Source organism: Phascolarctos cinereus, unplaced genomic scaffold (genome assembly GCF_003287225.1).
Source record: "Phascolarctos cinereus isolate Bilbo 61053 unplaced genomic scaffold, phaCin_HiC Scaffold_4;HRSCAF=312, whole genome shotgun sequence".
Taxonomy (NCBI): domain Eukaryota; kingdom Metazoa; phylum Chordata; class Mammalia; order Diprotodontia; family Phascolarctidae; genus Phascolarctos; species Phascolarctos cinereus.
The window spans coordinates 665,793,532-665,813,882 of NW_027555847.1; the positions used below are offsets into that span (position 1 = coordinate 665,793,532).

Consider the following 20,351-nt stretch of genomic DNA (forward strand, 5'->3'; position numbering starts at 1 on the left):
CCCAAACACCAAAAAAACTAAAAAAACAAAACAAAACAAAACAAAACCCTCTTCTGCCCCCCCTTTCTCCTCCCTCTACCCTCAACAGTAAGTCGCTGGCTTCTGTTTTAGGACAAGAGTACTGAGCAGGAGAGAGAGAGAGAGAGAGAGAGAGAGAGAGACAGAGAGAGACAGAGAGAGAGAGAGAGAGAGAGAGAGAGAGAGAGAGAGAGAGAGAGAGAGAGAGAGAGAGAGAGAGAGAGAGAGAGAAAGAGAGAGATGCACAGAGAAGTCCAAAAACTTGTGGCTACTTCCCTCCCCGACAACCCCACCCCTCTGTCCTGTCCCCGCAGCACAGGGACAGAGTTGGTGGTGGGTGTCTGCACTGTTTTAGTACTGAAATAAACCTGAATTGGAGTTACCGAGGTAGCTGGCTAGAAACTGAGAATTTCCACACCTGGCATTCTTGAAGGGCCTCATTTCCCCACCTTGCCCCCCACCTGACCCCTCCCCCTCTGCTCTCCTCCATCCCAGTGGGTTGGTCCAAAGAGGCAGGGTCACCTTGGAGCCTCCCACTGACCATGGAAGCTTCCTTCCAAAGGGAAACTTGTCTACGTGCTTCTGTCTTCAAAATGCCAAGTTATTGCACTTTCAGAAATACAACAGCTCTGTGGCTTAAACCCTTCCCCCTCCCCCACCCTTCACAACCTCCCTCCCCGACCCCTCACCATGGCTTCTTCTCAACTAAAATGATTCACTACGAAGAAATTCTACATCATCTTCAGATTTGATTAAAAGGTTTCAAAAATGGGTGTTTGTTTCCATGAGGTGCAGAGCCGTGGGTGTTCCCCAGAAGGAACAGCTTGTCTCAGGAATTCTATATCTTCCCTGCCCCCATCCCCGTTCCATTCCCCCCCAAGCCCTCCCCAAACTCCCCACAAAGTGCCCCTCCCCAAACCTTGCTAGGTTCCATCAGCCGCCATAGTCCCATCCCCGCCCCTATCCCTCCCCAATCATCCAAAGACCCAGCAAGGCATGTAGACAGTCAGGAATGGTTAATTCAACAAGAGAGAAATGCATGGAACTTTGGAGATGGCCTGGAATGGAGACATGGTCAATTGGGATGGGGGGAGGGAGGGCTCAGAGGCAGGGAGGGATGGCTCGCCAGGGCTGGGAGTCTCTTCCTGGGCAACTGCCTCCCATGCTGACTGCAAGGTGGACTCAATGGGACCCAATAAACCAACCTGGGTGCCCCACTCCTTCCTCCAGGCTCAAATTTTTTTCTTTCCAACTGGGAAGCAGCTCAATTTTGTTGCTGTGTGTGTGTGTGTGTGTGGTGTGTGTTTTGTTTGCTTGTTTTTTAATTGTTAGCTTTGTATAGTAAAGTCCAAAGAAACTGAAGAGGAAGAATGGGGTAAGGGGTTGGGGAAAAAAATCCCTCCTCCCTCCACACCCCTCGCCCCCAACCAACCTGCCTCCCTCCCAGTTTTGTAAGCACCAGAGTATTCAAGTCTGTCCCCAGAGGACAATGCTCGCTCCAGGCCCCAGTCAGCAGGCGGAGACTAGACCTTTTTCATACGTGCAGCGGCGTTTGGGTTGGGGGCCATCTTCCTCCTCCTCATCTTCTTCTTCTTCCTCTTCCTCCTCCTCCTCCTCTTCTGAGGATGAGCTGTCCAGTGTGAGGTCCACCACATCGGCACTTGGCTTCCCGTTTTCACTGTTCCCATTGGGGGTGGGTAAAAGCCCATTCACATCCGAGGATCCTGAAAAGAAAGGGCCAGGGTGTTTTACATGTCAAAGAAAGCCCACAGGCCTGCACCAAGAAGTTGAGTTCCTTGATATTTCCTTTGCTTCACATACCAGCTAACCTTCAAATGCCTTCAAACCCCAATTAAGACACAGCTAATGATTACTATAAAATCTCAAATTAAGCAGAATATTCAACTGAGGTTTTTTTTCCTGTAATAAAAGTTTTGGGTGGAAAAAAAAAAGAAAGTATGCTAATAGGAAGGATTTATTAATATTTTTAAAGGTCCTAGTGTGTCTCCCAAACCTGAGTCAGAGATTCAGAGTTGGAAAAGGTCTTCGGAATTATTTAATCTAATCCACCCATTTTACAGATAGGGATACTGAGGCACCGTCTCAGGATTAGAAGGTGATTGCAGATGTTCAGAATGACAACCCCTTAAAGATAACAATCAGGGACATTCTTGGGAAACATAACCCTACAGGTTTGAGCAGAGTTTTCACACAAAGCGTTGAAACAGATACAAGTTTTCTAATTACTTCTCAGTTAACTAAAACCTGCCCTTTCTGGAGGAAACATTCCAGTTACTACGGAATTGGTAAACATACAGATTTGAATAGAGAGCAAGACAAATCAGACCTTCTGAAATACGCAGCAAAGATCTGCTGGGGTTAGCTGACTTTTCCCCTTTCCCTTGCTCTCCCTTCTCTTACTTGCTAATAATCCTCTTCCCAGCCCCTCAGTCATTTCAAGGCGTACTCTAAGGCCTCCTCGGCTCATTCACCCTGGTGCTAGGGAGACAAGGCCATTTGGGCCTCCCCTCCACAGCTCTGCCTCTGACCAGCCGAGCAGAGAAGGCAGTTTCTGAGGGGGGGGGAGGCTTCTGGGGAGGTCCAAGGGCCCCGGGCGCTGCTCTCCGGGGAGAAGCAGCTTGTATCACAGATGCCCTAGAAACATGCCGTGCGAATGGACAGACCGCTTCTCCTCAACAGCACAAGGCCACAGAACCAAAGGCTTCCACACGTGGCCAGGTGGCTGGCCTGCTGCCGACTTCACCCACCAAGGACGAGGATCGGGCACTGGGGGCTGCAGCTCCGCTCCTTCTCGGCTCGGATAGGACACCAGGAACCATCCACCAGATACTCAATCTCGTCCGCATCCTTGCACTCACTCAGAATCTTGGACAGGAGGCTGCAGATCAGAAAAGCAGGAGAGGGGAGTGAGACCCACACAAAGGCACAAGAGACACAAGTCTATCTGCACTGATGCCTGAACATAGGAATTTAAGCACTGCAGTTTCTGGCTACAGACTCTTTGGAAAAGTGTTTTCACATCCGTATTTCAAATTTTTTCATGTAGCAGAAAAAGTCTTGGATTTGGAAACAGGCAGTCTGTGCTCCAGCTCTGGCTCTGGTACTTATAAAGCTTGGTGACTGTAGGAAAGTCACTTCCCCTCTCTCAGGTCCACAACTTCCTCATCTGGCAAAATGGTGACTTCATCTATGCTATCTATCTCCTAGGGTTGTTGTGAGGATCCAACAAGATAATGTGGGCTTGGATGAGAAAATATGGGGGTAGCTAGGTGGAGCAGTTGATAGAGCTCCGGCCCTGGAGTCAGGAGGACCTGAGTTCAAATCTGGCCTCAGACACATAACACTTACTAGTTGTGTGACCTTGGGCACATCACTTAACCCCACTGCCTAGCAAAATTAAAAAAAAAATGAAGCATTTTGTAAACCACAAGGCACAGCAAGTGACTGTGGGCACGTCCTAGAGCCCTAGGTAACAATTCAGAACTGTCACCTTCAAAGCAACAGCGGATCTGTATTTTCCTCACCAGGAGATCCCCTATATCAGGATAGCCACAGGTTTGGATTCTCAAATAGCACTATATAAAATATCATTTAATAAAATTATTTTTAATCTGGGAGGTAATAATAGCTGACATTTACACAGCGCTTTACAATAATTATCTCATTTTATCCTCACAACAACCCTGGGAGGTAGGTGCTATTACTATCCTCATTTTACAGGTGAGCAAAATGAGGTAAGACAGGTGTTGCTAGGATGATGTAGCTATTAAATACGAGGCTGCATTTGAACTCAGGTTTTCCTGACCTCCAGGGCCGGGTGCTCTTTCCACTGCGCCACCTAGCTGTCTGGGAAGGTAGGGCAGGATAGAACTCCGGGGCTTACCTACAAGCCGGCTGCCTCTCCTGCATACACATGCTTTCTTTCTGCATGGCCTGTGATGCTTTCCCTGACTGAACCAGGGCTCCTAAGCCAGTCTCTAGCATCTCCCTGCCTGTGACGGGGATGGGGAACCTACCACTAAATCAGCTCTCCATAGTCTCAGGGGTGTCTGCAGTCAGATGTTGCACACACAGATCAGGAGTGACAGAGCATGATGGGAATGAGTATGCTAAGTCCAAGGATGGCCTCTCCGAATGGTCATCACAAAACAGCCCTTTTCCTCTTCCTGCCATGGCCTAAGAACCACTGCATTTAAGGTTCTGAAGCTCAACTCCCTCATTGCCCCCTTCATTCCCTTCATTACCCTGCCCTCCAGGATTCTGTTTAGTTCTCAGGCCTTCCCTGAATAAAGTCCTATTGCTTTGCACATAACTGGCCTAATCATTTTGTGAAGTCTCCTTTAAGTCCTATAACTTTTGATGAAGACTAAAACAATAGGCCACATCAGCCTGAGTTGTTTTGCTAAAAGTTCCTTGCAGGACAGTTTCAACTTGGAGAAGCTTAGCCCAGAAGTGCACGGGCCTTAAAATTGGTGGTGGCAGCATCATCAAATTTCAGTCTTAGATTTAATCATTGTGACCTTGGACAATTCTGTTGTATTCGATGATCCAACTTCCTCAACCCATAAAATGAGAATAAATACTTACATTACCTATCTCACAGGACTGCTGTGAGCAAAGCATCAATGAAAAAAATCTATTCTTTCAAAATAAATTCTGGAGAAGTTAGTTACTGAAACAGGGCATGTGACTTTGAAAATCTGTTTAGTTCTCATTTTTGGCGCTGTCTGTGCATCAAGTTATTTTAGACATTATAATTAAATCAACACGGAGATTACTTTTAGGAAATTACCTTGAAAGTGTCACATTTTAATGTTCAGAAACTCTTAATACTGTAACGTACTTCAAAGACTACAAGGGTTCCAATGCCTCCTCACCTCTGCCTTTCCTGATCACATCTCCTAAGGAGAGCCCCTCCTGCCCTTTCTGTTAATGCTCTAGCCTCCTCAAAGCATCTTGTATCCCTTTAGTGGAATCTGTGTGTCTCCAGGGCAGGAAGTGTTTGGGTTTTTTTCCCCCCACTTAATAGTATTTTATTTTTTTCCAATTACATGTAAAGATAGTTTTCAACATTCATTTCTGTAAGATTCATTTTCTCCCTCCCTCCCCATATCCCCTCCCCAAGAGGGCAAGCAATCTGATATAGGTTGTACATATACAATCATGTTAAACATATTGGCAGGAAGCATTTTCAATTCTGGTTTTGTATCTGCATCCTATGTACTTCATATGTCAGGTTATTCATTGTGTGCCTTGTTCATTCTTGTTAAGTCTAGCAATGGCTTTTAGCCAAAAGCAAAAACCTGTGACCTAGATACTATTATTCCCAGTTTACACACGAATAAACTGAGGCCCATATATGACCAATGATTTGTGCAAAGTTACACAAGAAATAGACGGGATTTTCAGTTCTCTGCTCTCTTTCACTAGATTACAGCTGCCTCACCATTAGCCAAAAGCTCCACTGCTCTTTTGTGACCATGGATTCAGTTTTCACATGTCATGAGCAATAGCTGTTAATAACTACCAGCCCGAACCAGTTCTAAACATGGAGAGATTCTGCCTCCCTGGAGGGCAGTTCTATCTCCCAAAGATCAGGTTACTATGGGAACAGCTAAGCCAGTTTACCATATATTGGCCATGCCAAGAAGGGAATGGTCAAGGTACAGCTCTCCTGTTGATTCTACCTTGGCAACATCTCTTGTATCGCCCCTTTCTGCCACCATTTGAGTTCAGGCTCTTACCAGCTTTTGTCTGGGATCATATGCCTCCAAGGTTCTCATTTCCCTGTCTCCAGCATCTCCCTTTTTCAACCTATTCTCTTCAACCTGCCAAAATACTCTTCCAAACACACAATCCATATCATTTCCCAGTTCAAAACACCTTCATGGCCTCCCACTATCTTGAGGATAAAATACAAACTCCTTAGCCTGGATACAAGCCCTCCCGTCATCTGGCTCAAATCTCTTTTTCTGGTCTTATTTCATTCTATTCCTTCAGAACCTTGATGGTACAGCCAAACAGATGGCCAGCTGCCTTCATCGCCTGTTCTTCCACACGTCAGCTCGAGAAGCCTGTCCCTCCACGCTTAGGGAATGCCCACATCTCTTCCACCTTGTGTTTCACACAGTACATTGATCAGATCCTGCCCCCTTGTCTTTAGCAGTGTATTTTGTACTACGATTATCTGTGAACATATCTTAACATTCTTATTGGAAAGGTAAACTCCTTGAGAGCAGGAATAATTTCTTCCCCTCCCCCCTTTTATATCCTTACAGCATGTTTCTCCAATACTTCTGTGTACAAAGCCTTTGGGGATGGGGGAAGAGTATTCAGTAAATCTTAAAGCAATAGAAAAGCAAGTTAGTAGTTGTTGAATAAGTCTGTGTTAACAAGTTACTTTCTTGATTTTAATTACATCTCTCTTGCCCCCCTACTCCCCAAGGCTGTCGTAAGGAAAAGCATTTCGTAAACTTTAAAGGAGGATAGGAATGAAATTTATCCTCCTCCTCCTCATCGTCATAGTGTCTCCTCTGGGCTGTCCCCAGCCCTCCTCTCAGACCCCAGGAGTCCATGTGTACCAACTGCTTTCTGCCCAGGCAGTGACATTCACTGGCTAGGCATCACAGATTCCTTGCCCCAGGGCTGCCACTCAGGCATCCCTCACAGGGCTGGCATTCAGGGCATGTCACATGCCCGGCAGTGCTAGCCCCCATAGCTCAGAGGCCTCCTCCACAGAGATTGGTTATGGTTCTAAAGGGACAGGCCCAGAGTACTGCGAAGCAGTGGCAGGAGCAAGGAGCCAGAAACATTGGGGGGGCTGTGGGGATTGCAGCAGAGTGCTCCTAGTGCAAAAGCCTCCAGGTGGAGAGTGGCCCTGACTTGAGCACATACTGGCTGCATGGTTCTGGGCAAGTGCCACTTGACCTCTGTTTGCCCAGACCTCCTCATTTGTAGAACAGAGAAAATCACCTCCCTTAGAAGACCACTGTAAGTGCGGAAGAAATGGGAGTTTTTGTTGGGATCCCCCAAGGCATGGCCCAGGAATCCCATGTGGGCCTCACATCTTGTCATTTCAGCCAGACAAAACAAACGCGGAGCTAGCTGCTAGACACATCGTTCTTGTTACTCAAGGATTTTGGCCTATAAGCAGAAATGGCTAGGTTCCGTACAGCCTCTGGGCATAAAGCAAGGAGGAAGTTTTCAAAGGGAAAGTCAAAAGGACTCTTTCAAAGCTCTCCCTGTTCCGCACCACACCAAACTGGGCTTGGTCACTGTTCTCTTCATGATCTGCTCCCCCGGCCAGCCGTCCTAGCTCCCACTGCTCCCCAACACAGGATCTCACTGCCTCCTGAATAATGCTAGCCCACATAGGGACACCACATCGCTGGGTAGTGTTTCCTTACACTGAGGCGTCATCCGCCTCCCTGGAATTTCTCCTCTTCCCTGCCTTATTCTGCCCTCTGGGGCCAGGCAGAACCAGTCTAATTTCTTCTCTACATGGTACCCTTTCAGATATATCAAAGGCTTACGTTTCCCAAGGTCTTCTCACCTCTCTGGGCTAAAGATTTCTAATTCCCCAACCGGGCATTAAATGGCTTGGGTCTTGGTCCTCTCACAGCTAGAAGTATCTCATTCCAGCTCCTGATCTTTGCAGGAGCTCTATGGCAAACCTGACAAGTGACCAAGCAGCTTCTGCCTGAACAATTTCAGGGACAGGGAGCCAACCACCTCAGGAAGATCCTTATTATTAGAAAGCTCTGGTTGCTAGAAAAGGTTATTACTTGAAGACTGTCTGCTTTGGAATGAAGCAATCAAGTCCTGCAGCTAGACCATGCATCTAGAAGTCAGGAGACCTGTATTCTAAATGCTGCTCCTCCCTTTTCTTGTTGGGTGGCTCGGAAAACAATGCTTTCCCAATCTCTCTCCCACAAATGGCACTGGGGGAGATGCAGTATACAAATCACTGAACTCCTAGTGCCAGGTGACTAAATGAATCACAAATTCGTATCATTTCAGAACTGAAGGGGACCTTAAGAGATCATTTAGGGGCAGCTAGGCGGCACAGTGAATACAGCACTGGCCCTGGATTCAGGAGGACCCGAGTTCAAATCCAGCCTCAGACACATAACACTTACTAGCTGTGTGATCCTGGGCAAGTCATTCCACTGCCTAGCCAAAAGACAGAGAGACAGAGAGAGACAGAGAGAGAGAGAGAGAGAGAGAGAGAGAGAGAGAGAGAGAGAGAGAGAGAGAGAGAAGAGAGAGAGAGAGAGAGAGAGATCATTTTACATGAAAAAACTGAGGCCCCAATATGGAAAGTGATTTCATAAATAAGAATTTCAAAATAGCAAAGGCCCTCATCGGTGATCTGTCTGGTCTAACCTAACCTGTTTAGTGTTAAGACAAGAAAGATTCCCTCCTTCCTCACTTGTAACTCTTGGAATTGCTCAGGTGTCCTCTGGGGCTAGTGCTTCCCTCCCCAGAACCACAAGACTGCCTTTTATTTCGTATATTCTTGGATTTGTACTTGTCTCCTCAAAAGAAACGTGAGCTCTTCCAGGGCAGGGACTACTTCACTTTCATCTCTGTTAACTTCAGTGCTTAATAAATGGTCAATTGATTAAAGTCACTTACTTAGCCAAACTCAAGTGTATCTGGTGGAGCCCTTGACCATCAAGTCTCTGTTTTTGGCAAACGCTCGCTAGCTGAGGCAGCTTTCAGTCTAACCCAACAGAACGTTTTAAACTGAAGTATTTGAAGCATATTGTCAACATATCACAACAGATTTGTGACCTCAGTGATGCGAGTACTTTCATCTCATGACGTGGACTGTAATCCATCCATTCCTCAATCTGAACAACTCTTGTCCATGTCTTGTCATTATGCTCTCTATAAGAGCTCTACCCACCAGACTCTACTTGGGTCTCAAGGAGAGGAGATGTTCACTATGTGGGCCGCCTGACTGATCCTGCAATAAGGTGGAACAGAATCCTTTTCTAGTCCTCTATCTCTGATAGCTCTTGTGTTACTTTGGCTTCATTAAGAAGAGTCTCTAGGAATAAAGAAGCAATAATTCCATTGTATTCTGTTTGAGCTAATAATAATACATCTGGGAATGATGTGTTGACTTCTGGGCACATTTTTGAAAAGACTTCAAGCTGAAAGTCATCCAGAGGAAGCCAACTAGGATGGTGAAGAACCTCAAGTTCCTGCTCTATGAGGATCATCTGGAAGAACTACTGATATTTAGTCTGGAGAGGAGAAGACTGGGGGGCTGGGAGCGAGGAGGGGGGTTTGAGAAGGGAATGACAACTACCATCAAATATTTCAAGGGCTGTCGTGTGAAGAGGGAACAGATTTGTTCTGCTTGATTCCAGATGTATGAGGAGCAATGCGTAAAAACTGGCAAGAAATACATTAGGCTTATGGGCTTGAAGTCAGGAAGACCTGAGTTCAAATCTGACCCCAGACATTTACTAGCCATGGGAAGTTACTGACCTGGGCAAGTCACTTAACCTCTGTTTGCCTTAATCAACTGGAGAAGGAAATGGCAAACCACTCCAGTATCTTTGCCAAGAAAACCCCATGGACAGTACTGACATGCTATGGACCATGGGGTCATGAAGAAGACACAACTGAACAACAACAAAGTGAAAACATCTTTCGTTACTTAATTATCTAAAAGTGAAGTGGTCTGGCTCTCGAGGCTGTGGGTTCCCTCCAAGTAGAATCCTTCAAGAAAAAGGGTAGATGACCCTTTCAGGTATGTTGGAAAGGGGACTCTTTTGGGTATGAACTGGATAATACAGACGGATAGGTTTTTTCCCACTGAAATCCTGTGATTCTGTAATATGTCACAGGCTGTTTTATTCCCTCTATCATGTCTCTCCACTGCCCTATACAATGACCCACAGTTCTGAATCTGAAAGAAACTGTGGTAGTCCATGACTTAAAGGCATGTAGCATTATAGGACGAGTTAACTGTTAAAGATGGGATGATTCAGGAAGAAATTTGGGGTCATGGAAAGCACTACAGAATTACAGAAATGCAATTCAATATGCTCTCTTCTTACTCAATTTTTAGTCCAGCTTAATGTCCACGTACAGATTCTGTCCAAAATATACATTCTAGGACAAGATACAACTAACACACTGTCATTTATGAAGGAGTATTTGAAGAATCTATAGGGATCCAATCTGTGGCTCTGTACTAGGAGAAAGCCTCTATATTATGATGACAAATATGTCTTCCTGTTCTTTCTCTCCCTTGATATTAGTAATAAGATGATTAAAATTAAACTTATTGAAAATTTTGCTCTGATTTGAAAGCATTGAAAAAATAACCACTAGCAACTTGTATTCTTTGTACTTCTAAATCCAGTTTTTGATGACTGAAGACATCTACTTTACGATATCATTCATGCAAGCTTACTTGTTCCCTTGGTATGTGTTAATTATTATCAAAAATTTTTGTGGAGAAAGTAAATGAGAAACAGTAAGGTACAGTGGATAGAGCGCCAGCCTCAGAGTCAAGCCCTGTGTCTAAGGCTCCCCTTGGACACGTACTGGCTATGTGACTAGGCAAATCACTGCAGGCAATTCTTTAAAAATTTAAGTTACAGAGCAAGTGCTAAGCCACTGGTAGAGACAGGAACTCCCTATACCAATACAATATGAATCTGTACATTTCTTCCTTCCCACAAAAAAAAAATTTAGGCATATGGATTGGTAGTTACTTATGTCCTTTCAGTTTTGCCAATAAAATCCTAAGATTTAAATTAAAAGAAAACCTTCAGTATCTTTCTTTTAAACATTTGCAGGGGCAGCTAGGTGGCGCAGTGGATGGAGCACCAGCCCTGGAGTCAGGAACACCTGAGTTCAAATCTGGCTTCAGACACTTGATACTTACTAGCTGTCTGACCCTGGGCAAGTCACTTAACCCCAATTGCCTATCCAAAAAAATAAAATAAAATAAAATAAACATTTGCAGAAGTCAATCCTTCAGTGCCTCTCCAGAATGGACCTACTCAGTATTATCATTGGTATGACCCAGCTACTCTTTCTCAGCTTAATCCTCTTTGGGGCAATTTCTACTTCCTCAAGCAGCACAACTGAGGTTGGGTTATAAGAGTCCAAATGTTATATCTCCAATATTGTTGATGAAGAAAATGACTAGAAATCTTGACAAATGATTTTCATTTTTCTGTTCTCCTAGTTTCAACTTTAAGTGCTCTTCAGATAGCTTTCTACAAACTTCTTCCCCCTTTTTTTATGACATCATGCTACTCAAAAATCTACTGTGCTCTTCTGTAAGACTTTGAAAATGAGTTTCATTCTAAATGTGCACTGCCTGTGACCACCATGTTTCTTGGGTCTGGCTGAGGTGGTTTCTGGACTCTCTTGGTCTCCTCGTTGTGGCAGGTGCTTTATATTAGTTATACTAACCACAGAAAATGGTGATAACTCCACAATGACACCTAGTCTTTTAACCATTTCCTACTTTTTGGCATTAATAACTTATCTAAATAGAGCAGAGTGAAGCTTTTAATTGCATGCCATATTTTCTTATCTTTATTCCTTCTAATTTGGTATTGATTCTGATCTTTATTCTAACAACAGTCTGACTGCAAAGAGATACCTAATTTGAAAGGTATTTCCACATCAGTAACTAGTTTTTTCCTGTTAAAATAAAATCAATTTCATCTTTGGCATTTAGGCTAAGTGCTTACCTTTTCCAGTACCTTCTGACTGTTCTTGAATTCTATATATTCTACAGTCTATATTCACGACATACAGTCAAGAGGCTTGAACTATCTACAAATCTTTGGCCTCTTGCATTTCTCAACTCTGAGGAATAATTTCTTCAACTGATGCTTTTTGTTTTTACATCACATTCATTTCTTAATATATTCCTCCCCCTTCTACCTTGCCCTCCTTTGTGACAATGATTTAGTTCAGTAAAACCAACACAATGACCAACACATCTGACAATATCTGCATTATTTTACATCCATAGTCTCACAGCATAGCAACAAAGGAAGACAATGGCATTTTCTCAATTCTTATCTGAGTCAAAGGTTAATCATAATTACATAATACTGAATTTTGTTTTATTGTACCTTATATTTAACTTGTTATCATCATTGTATATGTTTTTTTCCTGGTTCTGCTTACTTCACTTTGGATCAGTGCAATTAAGTCTTTCCATGTTCCTCTTTAATTCTTCATATTCATTGTCTTTTCCACTGTACTAATTCCCATTACTTTTATGTGGCAGAATGTAACTATTTTCCAGTTGATGAGTACCTACTTTTTTTTCCTAGTTCTTTGCTGAGCTATACAACCTATTTTTCACCCATCTTCCCCTATGCCAATCTTTGCACTGATGTTGGAACATTAAAATATGTTAACTTTCAGAAAAGGCAGGAAGGTTTTGCAGTGTACTCTGTGCATTTTCTCAATCTCTTCATCTTTTTTTTTTGTTTTAAATTTTTAGGCAATTGGCATTAAGTGACTTGCCCAGGGTCACACAGCTAGTAAATGTCAAGTGTTTGGTCTGAGGGTGGATTTGAACTCAGGTCCTCCTGATTTCAGGGCCAGTACTCTATCCACTGCACCACCTAGCTGCCCCAATCTCTTCATCTTCTACAACAAATGCTGGCACACAAACTATTATCTGCAGACTTCCTGCTTTTCTTCATCATCAACATTGCAAAATGAGCTAAGTGTCTTATGAAATGATGTTTCTTGCTGCATGTGGACACAAGATAAAATCAACTTTAAAAAATCCTTCATTTGTCTTTCTAAGGAACATTATCTGTAGGTAGTACCTCCACTTAGCTAAAATCCCTATGTGCCTGCCTTCTGGTTTCATTAGTAGCAAGACTATTGATACCGAGTTCATTTGGTTACTCTGATAGTATGCTGACTTACTGGTAACTGCACGAGGGCACTGCATTTAAAATAGTTAAATTCATGAAAGTTTCAAATCTTAGCAACCTCTGTTTACTTTTCTGTCTCTCTACCACTGTCACAATGCCGAAGGGCCATTTCACATTTTTGGTTTGTGTCCTGGCAGAGCCCAATAATTCCTCATATGGGGGTCAATTTACTACTGATGAACCTTTTGTACTTAGCTACACTGGTTCAACAGTGAGTCATTGGAATGATAGATTTGAAGCATTTTCTAACATGAGAGAACCTGCTAGCGCTTACACACTAAAAGGTGATCTCCATATCACAATAAATAGTTGAGGTAGGCCTCAAGAATATCCCTGATAGGCGTTATCTAATTTCTACTTGGAAAACTTCCACTCAGTAGGAAATCACTGCTTCAGAGTCCTTCTCTTCTACTAAAATGAAGCTCGAATGCTATCTTCTGCATGAAGTCTTTCCTGATCCCAACTGCTATTGTTCTCCCTCCCAAACTACCCTGTATATAGCTACTTTATACAGGCACATTTGTTAACTTTCTATTTGTATTGCATGTGTTTTTACATGTATTTGTCCTAGATAGATTTTTACATATCTATTTGGATATATGCCCTTCACAAGCAGCTACCATTTCACTCTTTGTATCTGTATCTACATATGGTGCCTGACACACAGCAGGGGCTTGCTGATTGGCTGATTCTACTTTTCAACAGCTGTGGTTTCACTTAAGAATGGGAGAAAAACTGCAATCTCTGTCCACTGCTCCTATTTCTTACTTATGAGACCAGCAGAATAAGGTGATTCTTCTTTGTACTTAATAGCCCCTCAAATACTTGAAAAAAACTACTATGCCCACTCGATGTCTTCATCTCTAGACTAGGCAATCCCAGTTCCTTGCCTAATTTCAAGTCCACCTTCCCATGGATGCAGTCCAGCTGGTCAACATAGCCTTAAAATACAGCACTCAGAGATAAACGATGCTTTTTAATCATGTCTCCTTCACTTGACATTGGGCTTCTATCAATGTGGCTTAAATCACATGAGCTTTTTAGCTGCCATGTCACACCACACCGAGTCTGAATTCTACCACAAGCCCGGCTCTTTTTTTCATCTGCTTAGAAGATGAATCTGTGGAGATTCCAATTTGTGGAGAATGTCTGTTGGATGCAGATTCCATTGTCTTACATGCCTCTGGGTCATACAGAGAGTGATACAAGATCAGAACCCTGGTCTTCTAACTTCCAGCCCAAAACTCTGGCCTCAGCGAAGGCCACAGCAGAGAGGAAGCCTGGCATTCTTTAAACAGCCAACAGTCAAGGGTAATATGGCAGCTGCCCCAGAAAGAAAAAGGTGGCCTGGAAGATCAATCACCATCTCCTTGATTCTAAGAACCATCTCATCTGGTCTGCTGGCAACACTAGCCATGTCTAAGCACTGGTCCTCACACAGGTCAGGTTCATTCCGATCCTCACAGTTCTAGTTAGGGTGTTCCGTCCCCCATTCTCCACCCAAACTCTGCCTAGCCTTCAAGACTCAGATTAAGGCTCATCTCTTCTATGAAGCTTGGCCTGATCGCTCCATTCCATGCAGTTATCTCCCCCTCCCATCTTGGGCCCTTGTATCACTTACAGCCTGTATACCCTACCAGCCAGCATTTCATCATATAGTTTAGTTTTATGTACCAGGGCTCACAATTTTTGTTTCTTTGAGATGGTCTCCCTATCACACCCAAGAGAGAAATACAGAAGCTGCACCTAGGACTGAATCCAGGTACTGAGTAGCACAGGAGTTCTGACCTGCTCCAGTTTCTTCTCTCTGAGGCAGCTCAGAACTCCTGAGCACAAGCAATCTACCGACCAGTAACAGAGATGGCAAGTATGCCCTGTGATACCTGGCTCTCTTCCGCTTGACTGAGTGCCTGCCTTCCGTCCCTTCTCTCTAGTGAGTGCTTCTGTGCATCTGGCACATAGGAACAGCTGAAAGAGTCATGAGACCTGCGTTCAAGCCCCACCTCCGTTCTGGCTCCTTGAGTTAACTGGGGCAAGTCACCTTCCCTCTCCAGGCCTCAGCTTCCTCATTTCTAAAGTGAAGAGGCTGAACTCTAGGATTTCTAAAGAGCCTTCCAGCTCATAATTTTAAGATGTTTTAGTTACTTATTCTCTGAGCCTCAGTTTCCTCACCTGTAAAATGAGGATAATGATATTAGCAGAGTTACTGTGTAAAAAAGTTCAGTAGATCTTAAGTCACTGTGTAAATTCATTTAAAGGACCTTCATAATTATGACCTACACAGCAAATCTTTTCTCCCAGTATCTCCCCAATGTGGGACATACTTTGATCATTCTAGTCTTCAACACTAGCATAAGCCAGGCCCACGGTCACATTCTTCCCCAAGAATCAAAGACAGAATGTCACCACAGTTTTCCTATTTCTCTGCTTTGGCTCATGCTGGGTTCCTGCCCTGAATGCCCTCTACTTCTATGAAGACTCCCCTTTCTCTCAAAGCTTATATTCAAACTTATTATACATTCCACATTATATACAGAAGGAAGCACACGTGTCCCCAAGACAAGGAAGGGAAATCATGCCACTTTGTACATAACCTCAGTAACTATGTGACCACAGAAATATCCCATCATCTCCTTCAATCTCAGTTTCCTCATCTGCAAAAGGGATAATCCCTGACCCAGCCACCTCACAGAATCGTTCTAAGGTATTTTATAAACCTTATGGTGATATGGATATACAGATCATTACCATTTCTGCCCAGAGGCTTTGAGTGTTTACTGTCACACAATTTACCAACAAAACATCAACATATCAAGCCACGAAGAACAAAATTCTCAGGCAATAAATAAATGTGTTTTTAGAGAGTCACATGAAAAATGTCCCTCCCCCCACCGTGCCTTCCTACCACAGAAAAAGGTGTTAAACCCCATGCAGCTGCCAGCTTTGTCTATCCCTCGTTATGACTGTACAAAATCTGCCCCTTGGTTATAGACAGTTTTATATCTATCGTGGTGGGTACTGCCTATCACGCCTCTCCACAGAAGTGCAGAAGTGAGGCTGTCTCCTAACTAAGGCCAACCCCTTTATTTGTGCTCTTGGGCCTATCCCCTCTCTTCCATCTTCAATCACTCTGTAGCCATCAGCTCTTGCCCTACTACCTAAAAACGTGACCGGGTTTCCCTCAGCCTTAAAAATACCTTTGCCTACCTGTACGAACTGATACAACGTGAGGTGAGCAGGACCAGGACAGCAGTGTATACAACAACTACTACAACAACTCTGAAAGACTCAGGAACTCTGAACAACACAAGAACTAACCTCAGCTCCAGAGGACTCGGGATGGAATATGCTACCCACTCCCAATCAGAGAGGTGATGGACTCAGAATGCAGACTGAGACCTATCTGGGGGCGGACCATGGCCAACGTAGGAATGTGTTTTGTTTGACTGTAAATGCTCATAACAGGGGTTTGTTTTTCTTGTTTTCTCAAAGGGAGGGGGGGAGGAGGTGGGAGGAAGAGAATGTAGATCTGAAAATAGACAAAAGGAAAATACTTTCTCCTAACCCTATCAGTCCCTCAAATTATCAGTCTCTCCAGCTCTTCCTCCCTCTTTTCGCTGAAAGTCCGACATTTAGTGAACTACACTGGCTGCCTTCAGCTCCTTCTCCCCATTCTTTCTCAAACCCATGCAACACGACTTCTGACAACAGCTTGTGACAAAAACTAGGCTTTGTTTCCAAGGTTTTTACACTGGTAAATCTGATGGTCTTTCTTCAGGCCTCATCCCTATCTGACCTCTCTAGTTTTGGCCACTGTCAAATCAATGTCCCTTCCTGGATGCTTTCTTGCCTTTGCTCCCTACCTCCCTCTTCCCCCCTAACCCCCCCCTCCCCATGCTTGAATAACATGCTCTCCTTTGCTTCCCCTCCCATTTGCCTGACCTCTCCTCTCCTACATGTTCTGTACTAGGTCAGTAACCATCCATTCAGCCCCTGAACAAAGGAATGCCCTAGAGACAGACTCTGGGGTTTATTTCCTCCCTTTCCACTCGGTCTACCGATAATATCATCACAGCCCATGGACTCATTCATCATCCCTAGTGCAGGGGACTCCTAAATCTTATATCAAGTCCTAATTACTTTCCCAAGGTCTAGTCCCAAATTAACAAGTGACTAGTGGAAATCTCTACCTGGATGGATGCCCTGCAGGTAGTTTCAAACTCAACATATTCAAAAAAGAAATTGCTACTCCCTTGCCAAGCCTCCACCTCCTCTTAATTTCCCTATTTTGGCTGAAGGTACCACCATCCTTCTCTTTACCCAAGTTCCTCTCTTCCTCTCAACCCCACCCCCATCATACACACTTAATCAACTGCTAAGTCTTTATGACTCTATCTCAACATCTTCTACATCTATACCCTTCTCTATACTCCCATACAGTACTCTGAAGTTCAGGACTTCACCTCTTGCCTAAATTAATACAATACTATCCTCAATTTATCTGCTTCCTGTCTCCCCCATCTCTGATCAACCCTTCATAGAACTATCAAAGAATCTTCCTAAAGTGTACATCTGACCATGTCATTCCCCGCTCAAGCAGCTATAGGATCTCTCTATCTGTTGCTTTAAAAAGGGCCAAATACAAAATCCTCAGCATGACATTTAAAGCCTAACATAATCAAGCTACTGATCTCACAGTGGTCTCCTTTACATATAGCTCCAAGTCAAGCTGGCTTGCCTGATGACTTCCCATATGCAAGTTTCTATCTTCTACCACTAGGCCCTTGAATGCATGTGTGATCTTCCATGTCTGGAATGTACTTCTTCATCCTTCATATTCTAAGAGGCCTCTTACTTCTTTAGAAGTCTGGCTGTCATACTACCTTCTACACCTTCCTTTCTTGATTCCCTTTTGAAATTTACACACACACACACACACACACACACACACACACACACACTCACTCACTCACTCTCTCTCCTCTCTCTCTCTCTGTTCACTTGTCTGCGTACATGTCATTCCCCCCTTTGAGGACAGGGAATACTTCACTTTTCTCTTTGTATCTTTATGACCTTGCACATATTAGGTGCTTAACAAATGTTTCTAAAACTGAACTGAACTATAGCTTATGTTTGTAAACCATAGACCATGTCTTCCCTTATAATGCCATAGTGAAAGCTAGTCACAGAATTTAGCAGAAACCTTAGTGATCAATCATCTAATTTAGCTTTTACTTAATGCAGTAGGAAGCTGGGACCTACAGATGGGAAACAACTTGTCTAACATCAGTTAAGGTTGGTATCAAACAAAGGATTCAAACCTATGTCCTTAGACTCCTGAATAATGTATTCCCACCACAATAATTATAAGGCTGGGGTAAGGTCAGCTCTATTAAAATATTAATGACATAGGTAAGAAGAAAGAAGAAATAACTGGTCCTGACACATCCTTTCACATTTAGAACCAACAAGGATAGTTAAAGTGTAAAATTGAAGGTACTTTACCAAGGGTAGTAGTATGAATACAAAAAATCCCAAAGTGATGATGCCATCAGCACCCCACTAAGCAAACTCACCCATCTATTATCAGCTGGTCATAGGGGGCTGGTTTGTCACACACAGGACACATCCAGGTAGGTTTCTTCTCATTCATCTGGAGGTAGAATACTGCATCGAAGCACTGCAGGTGGGCACAGGTCTCAGCCCGGCAAGGCATGGAGAGTCGCATCTTTACTAGCTATAGGCCCGACATGGGGACACCCAAAATGAGTGAGCAGTTAGGAGAGAGATAACTAGGCTAGCAGCCCAGTCCTTTCCTGCCACAGTGGAGCTCTAAAGCATACACACGTCCAGCGCAATATTCAAGGGAAGGCAAATCTAACTTCAGTCCTGCCTCTTCCCCAATGCTTCCAATCCTCTGAACACTAAACCTAACTCTCCTAACTAGTCTTACTCACACTGGACTGCACAGTCTTGAATTATTACTAGTTGTTTCTTTCATATGTTGTCTCCAACCCCCCCCTCCCCATCTCCCCCCCAGCTACACTGTAAGTTCTTTGAGGGCAGGGTCCAGGTCTTCTCTTGTAATCCCTAGAGTGTCTCACACTTGATCAATTCCGATGGGTCAGTCAAATAACTGAGAATGAGGAGAGCAGCACTGAGGCTATGAGACAAATCCAGGAATGGCTGCTAGAAATTTACCTGCCTCTCCCAAAAGAGACAGGTATATCCTGAGAGAAGGCCTAAAGGCTAGGAGACTCTCCTCCTTTACTCTAGGGTGGGAAAACTGGACTCCCCAGCCAAGAGCAGCACAAGGGTTTGCTCTGACTTACCGGACAGATGAGAGACACTCGGACACCTGTGGTGGCAATTTCACTGTCAGGATCAAGACGCAACTTCTCTTTGACTGAAGAGACAAAAGAAGGCCAACAAAGGTTGAAACGGTAGGCACTAACCCCTTTTGCCCACTCTAGGAAATGAAATGAGCTGAGCAGAATGTGATGCCCCTAGCTTATGATCTCCATATGCCCCCTCATTAGAAGTCTTAAAATAGGGAAGACGCAAATTAAGGAGAATTGTGGGTAGCCAGCTTCTCTAGCCCCTTTGGGGGGAAGTAGGGGAAGGAGAGGGGAGAACTTCCTAACCTCTCCCCACCAGTCTGCTCTCCAACAGGCCCACTCCCCCACTTCAACCCCTGCCTACTACCTCCAGATAAGACACAGCACCCAAGAAAGAATACTGTCAAAGAGGTTCACATTTCTGTCTCAAAGTTCAGGACTAGGCTACTGGCCAGCTGTGTACATGGCCTGACTGGAAACTGCAAAAACAGGGGGGTGGGGAAGGAGGGAGAAAAGGGCTGCTGATAAACAGATCTTCACAGAGTCCATGGCGCCATCACACCTGGTAGGTCAGGTGAGACTCAGGCAAGTCTCAGAATGGCTTCTGTTGGTCTCTCGAGTTGTATTGGACCTTAAGAGATACCCAGGCACAAGTGTGCCCAGTGGGTAGCTCAGATCTCACAAGTGGTGATCTCTAAGAAGAATTAAGTAGAAATGAGAATTTTAAAAACTCTATTATTAGTAGAACACACAACAGGCCTGGAGTATATGACAACACCTAAGGAGAGGAAGTGAATGTAAGCTTTCTTTTAGCCTCTGATGTCCCACCTTTGTGGAAGGTAGGAAGAAAAGAAGGGATATATGGAAAGGAAAATACCTCAGTCATTTGGAAGCTGGGGTACTGTCAAAATCTAACACGCCTACAAAGCCTGGAAACTTAGACTGAAAAGAAAATCATTTTCTAGGGGCAGCTAGGTAGTGCTGTGTATACAGTACTGGCCCTGGATTCAGGAGGACCTGAGTTCAAATC

The 20,351-nt window shown here is 44.1% G+C and overlaps 1 protein-coding gene across 2 annotated transcripts in view; it reads right to left on the minus strand.

Annotated features, from left to right (window-relative positions):
• The window catches only part of PIAS4 (protein inhibitor of activated STAT 4), a 50,317-nt gene that overhangs the window by 1,544 nt on the left and 28,422 nt on the right, over positions 1 to 20,351 (minus strand). Inside the window, exons 8-11 of one of the 2 annotated variants that reach the window (XR_002321484.2) lie at positions 19,316 to 19,389; positions 18,560 to 18,720; positions 2,787 to 2,917; positions 1,451 to 1,742 (exon numbers count right to left, since the gene is read on the minus strand). Coding sequence is in view for 1 of the 2 variants with exons in the window: in XM_020971410.2 (XP_020827069.1) it covers positions 1,528 to 1,742; positions 2,787 to 2,917; positions 18,560 to 18,720; positions 19,316 to 19,389 (581 nt within the window). In the remaining variant the exon portion in view is untranslated. Of the gene's footprint in view, positions 1 to 931; positions 1,743 to 2,786; positions 2,918 to 18,559; positions 18,721 to 19,315; positions 19,390 to 20,351 lie in introns of those variants that run through there. The other variant, XM_020971410.2, reaches the window with a different exon arrangement.